This window comes from Corvus cornix, chromosome 5, assembly GCF_000738735.6.
Source record: "Corvus cornix cornix isolate S_Up_H32 chromosome 5, ASM73873v5, whole genome shotgun sequence".
NCBI classification, from domain to species: domain Eukaryota; kingdom Metazoa; phylum Chordata; class Aves; order Passeriformes; family Corvidae; genus Corvus; species Corvus cornix.
The window spans coordinates 47,532,594-47,547,037 of NC_046335.1; the positions used below are offsets into that span (position 1 = coordinate 47,532,594).

Sequence of the window (14,444 nt, forward strand, 5' to 3'; positions counted from 1 at the left end):
CTCTGCCCCTCCTCCCCATTGGCTCAAAAGCTCTTTTGGAGTGTGAAATAACAGATTTTTTGTTCTCATTCTCTTGTTTTCCATCGCAACTTGTTCCATGACACTTCACACCTGAAGTTCATGAGCCAGGTATGTGACACAACTTCTGATTACTCCACCTAGGTGCAACATGAAAGTGTGTCTGTGTGTGAGAGAGGGAGAGAACAGGAGTCCTGGGCTGGTAGAAGAGAAGAAAACAAGAGAAACAAATATTAACCACAATGATAATTTGCAGCTCTCTTCTCCTTTAACCTTCATGCTTACTGCTACTTTAACATTACAGAATTTTTAAGGCCTGACAGTCTCTCCAGATACCTTTTCTCGCTGCTTTAGTTCACTAATTCCTTTATTTTTTTCCCCCTTCATGCATTCCCTGGTCTCTTTCTCAGGATTCCAAGAGCTTTAAATAACTGTTCTGTTTTTTCTTTCCTATTTCCTGTCCTTCTATCACTGCTTGCACCATGACACCAGCAGAGGAAGCTCATGAGGAAGGTATGTTATGAACCTACAGGCCCTCATCCTTTTTCTCTTTCAGTGCTGGGGAAACTGTCAAAAACACTGACATTGTTCAAGAGAAAAGAGAGTATGGGAGGGAAATGATCTCTCTAGATGGATTTTGATGAACATGGAGAAAGGGCTGTATATCAGCCACATCAAATCACCAAAAAGGTGTTTTTTCTTCTTGTTCCTTCTCTGGAGAGTCCAAGGTTCCCAGCATAACAGGGAGGGAGTGGGGACAGGTGCTCTTAGAACAGTGCCAGTTGTGGATTGACTACTGTGCTTCTTCTCTTTTTCTTTTGTCCTTCAACCTATGGCCAATGAAGAAGGCGAATACAATGATGGTAGCTCAGTGTTATCTTAGGACAACAAAGTCATCCTTCTAACATCTCACTCTCTTTTATGTGTCTGTTTTTGTTCCTCACTTTATTTTAAACTCAGGAACTGGGCCAAAACATCTCTGCTGCAAAGAATCACTATGCATATCCAATCACCCTTGGGGAGTCATTAGTGTATTGAGAAGCCTCTACATCCTCATTAGGATAGTAGATGGTGAAAATGAAGCTCTAGAAGCTTGCTCTGGACTTGTCTTTTAGCCAGAATCTGTTGTATCATAGCTCTCATCAGCAAAACATCTCTATCCCCCCAAAAAATCAGGAAAGAATCTCTTAAATCGTAGTGGCGTATTTGAAAATGGAGCTGAGCCCTGCATAGCCATGCATCCCTCAGTCAGCCTTAGAAGGTCATGGGCTCCAGGCCTGAATCTATAGAAATGTAAACTTCTGATTAAGCCATGCACTTAAAATTGTCCTAAACATTAAATATGTGAATAAATTTATTCAGATGGGTGGAGCTAAATACAGCCTGGTTGTAATATGTGGTTGAGTGGGTGCTGGAGCACACAGGTAGGGACAAGACTCATTTGAAAGGACCAAATCTAAATGTGTGCAGGGTCAGTGTTGCTCTTGTATAAGATAACTTAGCCCCCTCCTCACCCAGTTTAAATGTATAGAAATGTTCTCATGGAGTTTTAGAAGCTGTTGAAGTAACTGGGTTCTTCCTGACTGCCCCAGCCCCTAGAACACCCAGGCAGCTGCTTCAAAAGACAAAGCCCAATGTCTTGAAAACACCCTGCATTTTATGTGTTTCCTTGTTTTATTTTGCTTTTGTAGATTTTTTTTTTTTAGTTGTTGTTCTTTTGTTTTAATTTTCTTGCTCACTTTTCAGGCTTCTTTTTTAATTTAGAGAAATACCCTGAGGACCTTCCTGAGCCTCTCTCTGTCTTCCTTTTTCCCATTCTTTTCTTTTATTTTTAATAGCATATTGATTTCCTTTTTTTCCCAAGGACACAGTGTGAGTAAGACATGTTGCTTCTGAGAAGTGGGATTAAGGGGGAGGGCATTTAGGGATTTCTGAGTGAAATAAAGGCAGTTAAGATGGATTCCCAGAGAAGGAGATCACCGTGTGAATATCTCATAGATTGGGCAGGAGAAAGCAAGGGTGGTGGTATTTTGGTGGTGTATTCTCTCTCTGTGCTAAGCCTTTCAGAAACCAGAAACTCAAAGACTCTCTAATCACCAGGGCAGTGAACTTGGATTTGCAGTGTCTCTTGCCATCTTTTGGCAGGGTTGTGTGTGGGGATTTTGTCTCAGCCCCATGGTTCACAGTCAGAATGACCAGAATGTCAGTCAAAATCCGCCCTAGGAACAGGAATTTGCTATGACAATTCCTGCTTGTCAACAAATTTTGGCCCAGTTCCTTGACTTGGTGTCATGAAAGAAGGGGCATTTCAAAATAAATCCTATCCCTGGGCTGCTTTTGGTTCATACAGTATGAACAAAGGCTGGGTCATGCACTGCAGAGGATAGATTTTTTACTGTTTATTTTTTTAAAAAATACCCCTTTTTCTGGTTTTCTGGAGGTACCTTTAAGAACTCTAACTACAGTTTCTTATTTCAAGAACAACTAACCTTAATTTTTCTTTTTATTTTTACAATTGTTTGTTGGAGTGCTGATTTGTTGGCAGCTGAAACCAAATTCCCTCAGTTATTGACAGACAGGTGTCGATCCTGGCAACCAAGGTCAACAAACAAAACCAGTCATTTCCTGTCTACTCTTTTTCCACCCCCCCCCTTTGAAATGTTACTAACTGGTAGATTTAAGCCAAACAGGAATGTCTGTCAAAATTATCTGGGTATGTCATGAAGAAAGGGAATCCTGTATGTATAACATACCTGATAGACTGGTTAATCACTTTTCCTCTCTCCAGGTAAAAGGCAATTTAAGCTAACATGTTAAAAAGCTCACTGGCTATTTGAAAAGCAAAACAAATAAAAATACAACTGGAGAAATACAGAAGCACACTGTTGGCTAATGGTATTTTTCTTCAGGAGTGATTTGGGACTTCCTTTATAGTGGAGCAGTCTAAAACACATTTGTAATTACATGCTGTTTATTTTCATAGCATTGCTCTGGCATCTAGAGGCCTCAACTGAGATATGTTTTGGCAGGCAGTGTTCTTGCAGTAAATGAGAAAAGTCTACCCCCTAAAATGTCATTAATGAAATTTGTATGGGAAAGAGTGAGAAAAAGGAAATGTTGGTTTCTGATTTTTTTTACATATCTCTCACATCTTTCCTCTTGATTATATCAATAATCCATTTCCAACCACTCTTTCAATTTTTTGTTATCCAACACCCTTACATCTGATTGCTTCAAAAAATGTTTTTCCAGTGTAAGTTTTTTGCTATTTTTCCCTCTTATAATACTTCATTTTATTTTTTCCTAGTTTTTTCTATTTGCTATTCTAAATTTTCACCATCAATCCCAAAACTGCTGGATGCAAATAAGCATTGAAAAAATATAATATCTTTCTATATTATGAACCTGATAACAGGGCTGCACCCACTACTGAAGAGGTTATTTTTACTTGTACTTTACAATTTTTTTTTACCAGATTCTGTAGGCTGTGAGGTTTTTAACCTCAGTTCCTCCCACTGAGCCAACCCAGGGAGAGTCTTGTACCGCAGAATCCATCGGCATCCCTGAAAGTTCAAATGTAGTGTGTGATTATGAAAGTCAACCTGGGGCTCTGAGAGAATGGGCCAGAATAAACACACAGGTTTAATTTATTTCTGTTTGTGAGAGTAACAGCACTGAACTCGCTGGCATTACGCTGGAGTTAATAGCTTAAGTTTTAAAAGAATAGTAGGGAGGGGACTTGACCACAAGCACAAATGTTAAGCACGTAACTCATAAGACCAGCACATGTCCGAGAGCCAGGGAAAGGTCACTTGTTGCAAAAGAACAGTTCTGACTGCTAGAGGGCCCAGGTTGGCAGTCTCTGTGATGGTTTAGCCTGCCTATCAGGGCATTTTGCCTCTCCTGGCAATGAAAAGATCATTCCCATTAATGCCCGTGGGAATTTTGCATGTACCTCAGCAGGAGAGGATGCTTGCTAAGAGAGGATGGCCTTTCCAAGCTGGGTTTGAGGAGCACCACACAGTGCAGAAGAATAAGCATCTTCCCCATGGCACCAAGGTATCTCAGGGACATGTGCCCTAACATGTCTTGGAAGCCAATGAACCTGGAGAAAATGTGTGTCATAAAGGTTTTCCCCTCCTGGCCTCCATGTGAGGCATTTGAACAAAACTGGTGAAGCCTAATTATCACTGAGATATGATACTGTGAATTCAACTTACCTTTAACAAAAAAAGTGCTGATTGAAAAAGGCATCGTTTTCTTCTACCCTCCAGCCCAGCTGGCCTCCTTAGAGCTTTGGTCAGGATGGTTTGAGAAAAACAATTTTGCATTTACACAAAGCCACTGCTTTCCAGATGCTACGTTTGGGACTTTTATACAGTCTCTTGATTATTTTATGCCAAATTCTGTTTCGAGAGTAAAAACAGATTCACTGCAAGCAAAAAGGGTGTGTGAGTGTGTGTATTTCTTTTGGAAGTGCTTGAGATCTAACCAGTGTCTCTGGATGTTTCCCCTAAGATTAAATTTCCCTTCCCTCCTTTTACTTTAGCAGCTGGCGTGATCTCTGTTGTTTTAACTTTCTTCCTCTTTTTCCCTTCCTGTTTTGCTACATCCTTCCAAATACAGAGGAGAAGCCCAGAATAAAGTAAGTGTGACTGGAAGGGTTTCAAAACCCTGGGATCCTTTTCCTGATCTAGCAGAAGCCCTTAGATTCCCTGTTGGGCAAATGGCCACTAGAAGCCTTTATTCAACTCTCCCTTATGCAACATCCATCTGTTTGTTCCTGCACACCTTTCCAGGATGTCTGCTTCCTTCAGAGGATGCCTTAGCAGGAGTTACTGGCCTGGCCTTAAGACCTGTTCCTGGTAGAATCAGACAACTCGTGGACTGCCTGAGATGCAGAGGTCTCACAGTACCCCAAAATATAGGCAGCTCAACAGGAAATCCTCTCTAGGAGGCCATGGCTGGGAAACTGCCCTTTCCATCCAGGATCACTGACAGTGGGAAAGGTGGCAAATGTTGGGCTGGGCTCAGTTGAGCTTTACTAAGGTTTGCCATGGACCTTCTGCCTCTGGGCCCCAGCACCTTCCCTTCCCACTCTGCCAGCTGCCCAGGATAGAGGGTATAGCCCTGCACAGACTCACAGACCAACATCTTTCCATGTGGTAGGGGACGACCATAGGCTTTGGGAATAAAAAGGGGTTTTAGGGGTAACTCCCTGCCCTGCATGAGCTTCCAGAAAGGACAGGGGTCCTTAGTACTTTCCTGGAGTTGTTTTCTGCAGATGTGCTCTTTCACCCCTCTCTATCTCCACCAACACTCCTCCTTGTCAGCGTGGTTCCTGAGGGCAGGGCAGGATGGGCTATTTAAAAAGCTGCATATTCTTTCAGATGAAAATCCTTTATTTTTCTTTTCTTTTTGTTTTGCTTTTGACTCTCTGCAGACTAACTGCTCCTAAAATACCAGAGGGTGAGAAAGTAGATTTTGATGTAAGTATTCCTGAGACTTTGTTTGTCCTTTGTACCTGATAATAGACATGAGTTCAAACCCACATAACTCCTCCTGTATTGGATATTGCTGAGGGTAAAGTCAAAGACAAAAGTATGGTTGATTTGCCACTTGATTTCAGCAAAAGGTTACTCTCTGCTCCCTGAAACTGTCTGAATGCATTCACTGATAATGTCACTAAGCTAAAATCATATATTTCTTTTTTTTGTTTGTCTCCTTGAATCTTTGAAGCTAATATAAGGAGGAGAAAGTAAGTGTTTTAGGGACCTCAGATCCTCTGTCCCATTATTGCAAATGGCTTGAAAGTTGCAGGCCCTCATCGGTTGCTTAGAAACACTAGCTAAAATTACAATAGTAAGTAGAGTTCCAAACACTTTCCTAGAAAGTGGCTAGAGAAATGAATAAATTCTGGTGTTGAAAACCTCCACAGAAATATTTGCTTTGCCCAAAATGCAGGAATATTTTCTAGGTAAGATTTGTATTACAAAGCAAAGAGGAGGCAGCTAAGTATATGAGAAGCGTGTAAGCAAAGCCAGGGATAAAATACTGTGTAGGGGAATGGGAGATTTGGATTCTTTACACTTCTAGGCTCCTGACTGTTGCCTGAATGAGTGTCTGATTGCCAAGAGCCATTTAAGCTAATCCATAGATTTCCATGGAAATCTACAGACACTTTCTACTTTTGTTTCTCTGTGTATGCAGGGTGCTGGGAATGTCCAGGACATAATACTAGAACAATATGCACTTAATGCATTTTTCTGCTCTTCTAGGACATCCAAAAGAAAAGGCAGAACAAAGACCTGATTGAACTGCAGGCCTTGATTGACAGCCACTTTGAAGCCAGAAGAAAGGAAGAGGAAGAGCTGGTTGCTCTCAAGGAGAGGATTGTAAGTCCGTGTACTGCTGTTTCCCTGTACTAGATTGAGAGATCACCTGTAGATGAGAAGCTGAAACCATTAGTCCACTGTCAGACTTCGACAGAAAGCTGTGCTGCCACCTACAGAAGTGACTGCTCAAGTCATCATCAAATGGCTTCTCCCCCCATCTGTCTCCTCTCTTAGCCCCTTGTTTTATATCTGAGAGTTGTACAAGAGACCCTTCTGCATGTTCTAGAAAGAGAGAAGGTGACTCACGCTCTATGAAACAAAGCTCTTGGTAGTGGGGCGTAACAGTGGAGGCAGGTAAAGCCATGATGATGGTCCAATGCCTCTGCTACTGCTCCCTGCAGGAGAAGCGCAGAGCTGAAAGAGCAGAGCAGCAGAGAATCCGGGCTGAGAAGGAGAAGGAGCGTCAGGCAAGGCTTGCGGTAAGTGTCTTTCCTTCCCTCTCCTTGTCTCTGCATCAAACCGGAGAGATTCTCTAGAGACAGAAAAAAACTACTGGTTCTGCCTGCCTCAGTCTGAAGTGACCACCCTCTTAAAGCAAGGGCAGAAAACAGGAGTTGCTAATTCTCATCACTGTACTTCTCTGGTCACATTCCTGGCACTGGCTGCTGGGGAAACTGGGACTCTTCCCCTAGAGTAACCTGTTCTGTGTTTTTCCCTCCACAGGAGGAAAAGGCACGGAGAGAGGAAGAAGATGCCAAGAGAAAAGCTGAGGATGATCTGAAGAAGAAGAAGGCTCTGTCCTCCATGGGTGCAACATACAGCAGTTATTTGGCTAAGGTAAAAATCATGGATCAATGAAAGAAATATGAGAACATTAAACCCTGGGGTTGACTGGGAACAGTCTTCATTACAAGAGAAAACTGCCCAGCTTTCCTTCTTCTGGATCCCCAGCAGCTTGTCTTACTTGCTCTGTCACTGAAATCACTTAATTCAGGCTTAATTTCTGCAGTCTGATGTTAATTGTTATTCTGAAAATAGGCTGACCAGAAAAGAGGAAAGAAGCAAACAGCTAGAGAGACGAAGAAGAAGGTCCTGGCAGAGAGGCGCAAGCCCCTGAACATTGACCACCTTAATGAAGACAAGCTGAGGTAACATGTTTATCCTAATTTATGGAATGTAATCTACTGATATTTGGTTTCACTGTCCTGGAGCCTTCTCTGGTGATAAAATGAGGTAGAGGAGGGGGTCTTCCTTGAAATTCATCATGGGAGACTTATAAGTTGTGCCTTTGCTTAACCTGGAGAATGGAGGAGAGATGGGAATGTAGGGAAGTGCTGAAATGGTTTGGTAGCCCTCTAGTTGTGCTCCTGGCATAGCTCTGTTAGCCTCTCCTGCTAACTAGGATTAATCATTTCCAGGACTAGCTCTGGGATTAGCTGAACAATCTTACAGACTGGTATCTGTAGCATTCCTAGGGGTGGGTTAATGCTGCTAAGGTATGAATATGGATCTCCATGAAGGCTGGAGGTTTGGAAGCTAAGTGCTCTAGTGCAGAGCAGTCATCAGATGATAGTCTGGACTGCACATGTTGGAGTTTACACATGATTGAAAGATGAAGTTGGCTCACCTCAGCCCTGACACAGATGAGATTGCACAATGGCAGCTGCTCTGCTTATCTGGGTGACCTTCAGAGTCCTCCTTCCTTCTTGTCTGATTCCACTGGAGTCTTATCTTTCATTAAGAGTTAGGGGGAAAATTAGAGGAATTATGTTAATGTGTGACACATGCAAGACTGCAAGTCTAAAAGGTTTGAAGGTGAGAGGCCGAGAAAAATGTGACCTTGAAAATGATGAGTAGCTTTCAGGGAACAGAGAGGGTTTACAGGAAGATGTGTGAACAGCATTAAATAAAAATCATTATTAGTGATGTGAAAACCATGGAAAATATCTGATGTCATGTGTTTCTTCCGCCTTCCTTTCCGCATAAACACACAGGGACAAAGCTAAGGAGCTGTGGGACTGGTTATATCAGCTGGAGACTGAAAAGTATGACTTTACAGAGCAGATCAAGAGGAAAAAATATGAGGTGAGTTGAGAGGCCATCTTGCTAGTGGCACAGGGTCCAAAATGTAAAAATCTCTCTGATTCCTCAGGCAAAAGTCATGTTGTGACATTATTTGGGTCTCCAACGACCCTTTGCAATACTTAAGCAGCAAGATGCTTGGAACTGCGTTCCCCTACCATACATACTTGAACTGGATTTCACATTTTAGGCTAAAATTGAATAGAACACTTTTAAGGTTTTTTTTTTTTTTTTTGCCATGGAAAGGCAATCCCAATGGGAAATGGACTCCCTGCCCTCTCCAGAAACATTGTTCATTCTTGTTTATCTATAGGTAACTGTGGCCTGAAAATCCAGTAACTCTCATTTCATGTACCTCCATTGCAAAGTAATATTTTTAGATCCATCTTTGATTTCAAACTTGAACGTTGTAAGTTTATTCCATCCCAGACAGATTACCCGTGGACTGAGCTCTCTGGAGTCACTGAAAACTGTCTCCAGACAGGGCCATCTGACTGAAGTGTCACATGGTAACAGAAAGTGGACATGTTTCCTTCACACGGTCACTGGACAGGGCTACACTCACCCACATTAGGTTTTAGTGGCTGAGAAATCCTACTGGGTCTCTCTCTGTCTCACTCTCCTTTTAATTCCCAATCACACAGACATGCTGGCAGGGAGTGAGCAACACCAACGTAACTATCTCAATCTCTCTTAGATTTTAACAATGCGTTGCAGGCTGCAGGAGCTTTCCAAGTTGTAAGTACAATGAACTTGCCTGTGTAACAACAGCAGCAAAGGCTACCAAATGCATGAGCCTGCCGCATGGTCAGAGTCAGGTGCCAGATGAGAGCTGGCACTTGGCTCCAAGTGCAGAGAGAAAAGAGAAAAATGGATCTTGTGTCTCTCCATCCACTTCCTTTTTCTCTCCCTTTCCATTCTTTGAAAAGATATAAAGTGGTAATTTAGGAAAAGAGTCAAGAGTCCAACAGGGATTTGGTTAAAGAAATGAGCATGCAATCTACTGAGAGCACCCAAAAATAATTTCCTGTCCAAAACTCTGTACCCAAAACCGGGTATTATGTGCATGGGGGCATCACGCTGATGCACCTGGGATATATGCAAAAGCTTAGGGACACATGTAATACCCTGGACTACAGCATATAGAGAATAGTATGGGGTTTGGGAAGCTTCTCCACCTCGTGGCATGAGATCCAAAATACTGGAGAGGGCTGGCTTAAGGATAACAGATCAAGTAGGTGTGGAAAAACAGGAAATAAGGCAGTGCCAGGGGAGGGATACATGCTGTGGTAGTGAAATCTCTGCATAAACAAAGAGGTGGGTGCCTGCTAATGAAAACCACAGAGAGAAAGTACAAAGAATGAACAAAGCAGAAGGAAAATGCACAGCTAAGATGGGGAAAGTGGAAGAATTAAGGGAAGATGATAGCAGGAACAAATTGAGGAGAAAGGTAAGTGAAAATAGGAAAGAGAATGAAGGAGACACAAGCAAGGATGCAAGGGAGAGACAAAGGAAGGAAGTGGGACACACAGAAGTAGAGCCATTCTTTAGCTCTAGTGTCTGTTGCTCTTTGGTGCTTCATTGGAGTGAGTGTCATAGTCACAATCATAAGGTTATGACTGAAGGTAAGTCTTAAGTGCTTGGGTCACACTGAAGACAACTGGTTCTCCTCCACACTTGGGGAAAATACTTGGTTGGAAAAAAGCAATTTAAACTTCTGTGACAAATACTAAAACTTCCACGAGTAAGTACAAAAGCAAGTGATCTGTTGATCTTTCCTTGCTTGTGTTGTCCTGTTCCTGGTAATGTTTCAGTCTCTTATTTTGTTTCTGTTTGCCATGGAAAGATGTGAGCCAGGAATTACCAGTTCTTGGGACAACCAGAATGTATGACTTCTGTTTTTCTTTTTTTGCACGCTGGGAATGTCAGGTGCGACTTTAAATATTCAAAATTTGGGTCATCAGTTCTTGGACCGGCAGAGTCAGTGCAGAATTTTGAATTGCACCAAAAGCAGAAGCAAAGCATACATCTTGGCAAGGACATTTCTTTAGTCCAGGAAAACGAAGCAGAACCCTGACTCAGTTACAAATGAGAAGATGAAGGGGCAAAAGAGGGCCCTCTATCACACCCTAGTGTTTTGTAGGCTTTTCCAGTACCTGACTCCCAGGATTTCAGTAGCAAGCCCAGGCCTAAAGACCAAACTGAGTTACTAAGGCTAGAAGGTGTTTATCCTGTGCAAGGTAGGTGTTTGCTTTCCTATGCATCAGGTCATCTTCTCTTATTAAATGAGTGGCTGGGAAAGAGGTGAATGCTGCAAGCTCCTTGCCTCCTACTCTGCCAGCCAGCAGAAGGTACTCCAGGAGGATGTGATACCCATCTTCCATTCTTGAGGTCCCCATCCAAAGACCACTGAAGACCTGTGGGCTTACACACTTCCTGATGTATAGGAGTAAGGGAAGAGTGAGAAGGTGAGATTGACACATGCAAGTGCTGGAGCCATCCAAGAGCTTTCCAGTAGGCCAAGGTGACACTCATTCAGGTTCACCTGCCTGCAGTTTGACAAGTGAGTTCAAAGGAGATTAATTTCAATGTGTAGAAACTCTTCTAGTAAGGGTTATAAAATTCTAGCTCTTCTGTCCCTTGACATGTGAAGGTGGCTTGCAGATTTATTACCAAGAAGTAACATTTCTCTCCTTCAACCACGGGTGAGATTTTATTTCACAGGAAGTACTAATTCCTACTACAGGCACCTGTTTTGAGCACTTCAGCAGGTAAAACTCCCCTCTCCTTGAGGGAACAAGGTTTCTTTGTCTCTAAAAACCCTGGTCATATATGTTGTTTGCAGATTGTCACCCTCAGAAACCGGATTGATCAGGCCCAGAAGCAGTAAGTATTTATATCCCCTTCCTACCTCCTGGCTTGGGGATATCTTCTCAGTGTTCAAATGACTCACTTCACCCTCAACACTGACATTTTCTTGTTGCAATGAAATGGGGCAAGAGATGGAAGGGCCACTCCCATCCTGCCTCACATTGAGAAAATGAAAGGCAAACTGAAGTGAATGTAACACCTAACAAGAAAAAAATTGTGTTTCTTCACACCCTATCTTCAAAATTTTCCTCTGCTTATTTTTGGGTTTTTCAAGCACCTGTCTGAGGTGCTTTGAATACTTGAGGGAATACAACCCTTGTTTATGAAGGATAAACAAGTGGTTGCTAAGATCATGAGGAATGGTGTGTAACAAGACTAACGTAATGGGATTGTGAGTTCTTTTCACTCATCATCTCTCTGACTTTTCTTCACCACAAGACTATTTCATTACTTTTTTGAGACTAATATCTTTATTCTAGGTATTTTTAATGAATTTATGAGACACCAGGGGTAGACAAAGCTTGAGGGTTAGGACATGTAGAAAACTAACACACACAGAGAAGTAACTTTAGGGAAGCTAGGGAGGAGAGCTCTCCAGTGGTAGGTTTGATCTTCTCTGTGCGTCTGTATCTATTTAGCAAAGTCATGCCAGGAATGAAGCAGTGGCCTTTGGTGATATCTTTGGATGATAGCAGTTACCAGTTACTGCCTTCCCACTTCCCCAGGACACCCTGACTTATCAAATGAATGTAACACTGGGGATTTGGTAGTCTGTAGATGCCAAACATAAGGCTTGACCTTCCCACGGTATTTTCTGTACGGAGCTGTAGGCTGATGAACCTCAGCAGAATGTGCAGCTGCAGGAGGATGCCATGGTTTGTCTGGGTGTTGCTGCTCTTGTGGGACACTACCACACCACCCACAACAGGGCACACTGCCTGCTTGTTCTCCCAAAAGACAGGATACTCTCTCAGGACATCATTTGAAAAGGTTGCACTGAGAAGCCCAGAGCTAATGAGATTTCTGTGTGCTTAAATTTCTATCCAAACTAGACACTATCATTCCAAAGCAGTGCCTGCCAGCGTGTTATACAAGGATCAAATGAGTCTTTTGCTTCAGACTTTATTAAATCTCCTTAAGCACATGATAAATGTTAGGTGTAACATCAAACATCACCGGTGCTTGTGGATATAAAAGGACTCTGCCTTTGTTTGAGGAGCTGTGCAGTTCCTACACTGGGTTTTGAACCTTCAGAAAGGCTGGGAAAAGGGACATAGAGATTAGTTTGAGATAAGCAGAAAGTGCATGCTCTCTTTTATGTAAACCATCAATTTTTTCAAATAGACCAAGCCTGTCTTGGTCAAAGGTAAAGTATCCACTATGTGTGTGTGTCTGTCACTGTGCTACATCCTTCTGTAAATATGGCTGGTGCTCTTGAACCAATCCATGGGCCAGCACAACAAAAATCTCCCCAGATGTGATGTCCCCGTGTTTTTCTTCTCCCTGGAAGAACCAGTGGTTCTGAAGAAAGGCCTCTGTTGACAGCAGCACCTTGTGCTTGGTCCCCAACCCCACACTCTGCCATGTCAAAGAGCTGCCCCCACTTTGCACGTGCTTTGGTTCAAGAAGCAGCCTCATCATTTTGTGTGTGTGAGATGGAAGGGTTTGTGGGTTTGCCAAGCCCCACAAACCAAGGTGCTACTAATGGGAACTAGTGCAGAATCTAACTCAACTAACTTCCTGCCGAGCCCCATTCTGAGTTCAGGCTTCTCAGGCAGAAGGTAAGTGGCTTGCATGTAGGATTGCCCTTCTGTGTGCAAGAACTCTTGGAGAGAGTTGGCCTCAGGTGCTTTGAGTGGGGAGTGTAGCGGGACTGCTCCCACACACCATGAGCAAGACAGGGATACTGATATGAGAGCAGGCCTAAAAAGTTGTTTGGATTGTTTTGGAGGCTCGTGCTCTCATGATATAAACAGCCACTCTGCCTTTGCTAGAGCAAAGCAATTCTTAGTTGTATTTAAATTAGTGTTCAGCTTTTTGCCTCCACTACTGAATAGAGCATCTGGGGAATTTGATCAGAGCTCTTTCATACTGAGCAAATTTCTCTAGATAGAGCTCTAAATCCTAAAATCTAGACCATAGCAGATTTGTATTCAGAAAACATCAAGTCTGTGGCTGCACAGACCTGTCAGTCAGTTTGGAGACCACCTAGATTTCTACCCTGATAATGCAGGAGTCTGGAAGGGTCCACCTCTTTCAGGCATGCACATCCTGCCTTTCACACTAAGAGCCCCAGGAGGAATCTTTTTCCACAATATCAACAATATCTTTCGCAGGATGTGGTCAATGGCAGGTGTACCCAACATGCGAGAAGTGAAAGCAGCTGAAACCTAATCTAAGAGTCAGAAATGCAGAGTGGACACAGACCCCCACTGCTTCCATCATGCTGACATGTTTTTCTTTCCTTTTGCATTGTAGCAGCAAGAAGGCAGGAGCCAAGGGCAAGGTTGGTGGGCGCTGGAAGTAAAGAACCAGGCAGCATGGCCTTTAGTGGTGTGCTGAACCCCTGCTGGTCTCCTCTTTCCTCCTTCACCGATCACTTGTGTTCTCATGCCTCAATGATAACAAAAATCGCATCAGCCTGGATTGGCTATTGCTGCTGCTTTTCTTCCTGGAGGGGTCTGGTGGCTTCCTCAGGCAAGGGGAAGCAGGTTCCCTGTGGAGCTGGGCTGACTCCTTGCTGGCATCTTCAATTCCTGCTGAGCATGTCCCTTACCCTCCTGATAGCTGCCCTATGCTGTCCTGTAGATTGCTGTGTACAAATCTCTGGATTTTGTAAATAAAGCACAACCAGTACCTACTCCAATGTCAGCCCTCTGGAATGGTGTCTTTATTTTATTTAATGCATTCCCATTTTCCAAGGATTTGGGAGCTGGTCCAAACCCTTACTTAATATAATTTGATCTGTCTCTACAATGGGGAATAGGCTCAGTATCATCAGCAAAGACTCAGGATTGGGGGCCTGTTTTAAGCCATCGTAGCCGACTGTTCTCACAGAGCTCGTAATCTGGCTGCCAAATGTAGTTGAAATTGACTTCAAAGTTCGAGTGATGAAGTGAATCAAAGAATCGGGAATAA

The 14,444-nt window shown here is 43.0% G+C and overlaps 1 protein-coding gene across 25 annotated transcripts in view; it reads left to right on the forward strand.

The window, feature by feature from the left end:
• TNNT3 (troponin T3, fast skeletal type) overlaps positions 1–14,181 on the forward strand; it is a 30,990-nt gene extending 16,809 nt beyond the window's left edge. For 13 of the 25 annotated variants that reach the window (XM_039552262.1, XM_039552266.1, XM_039552270.1 and 10 more), the window contains 10 exons: positions 118–129; positions 4,645–4,663; positions 5,462–5,507; positions 6,297–6,413; positions 6,755–6,832; positions 7,077–7,190; positions 7,392–7,501; positions 8,348–8,438; positions 11,281–11,321; positions 13,785–14,181. In XM_039552262.1, coding sequence (XP_039408196.1) covers positions 118–129; positions 4,645–4,663; positions 5,462–5,507; positions 6,297–6,413; positions 6,755–6,832; positions 7,077–7,190; positions 7,392–7,501; positions 8,348–8,438; positions 11,281–11,321; positions 13,785–13,833 — 677 coding nt within the window. In that variant the 3' untranslated portion in view covers positions 13,834–14,181. Of the gene's footprint in view, positions 1–117; positions 130–510; positions 532–4,644; positions 4,664–5,461; positions 5,508–6,296; positions 6,414–6,754; positions 6,833–7,076; positions 7,191–7,391; positions 7,502–8,347; positions 8,439–9,132; positions 9,174–11,280; positions 11,322–13,784 lie in introns of all 25 variants that reach the window. The other 12 variants (XM_039552271.1, XM_039552267.1, XM_039552284.1 and 9 more) reach the window with 5 other exon arrangements.
• The last annotated feature ends 263 nt before the right edge of the window (positions 14,182–14,444 follow it).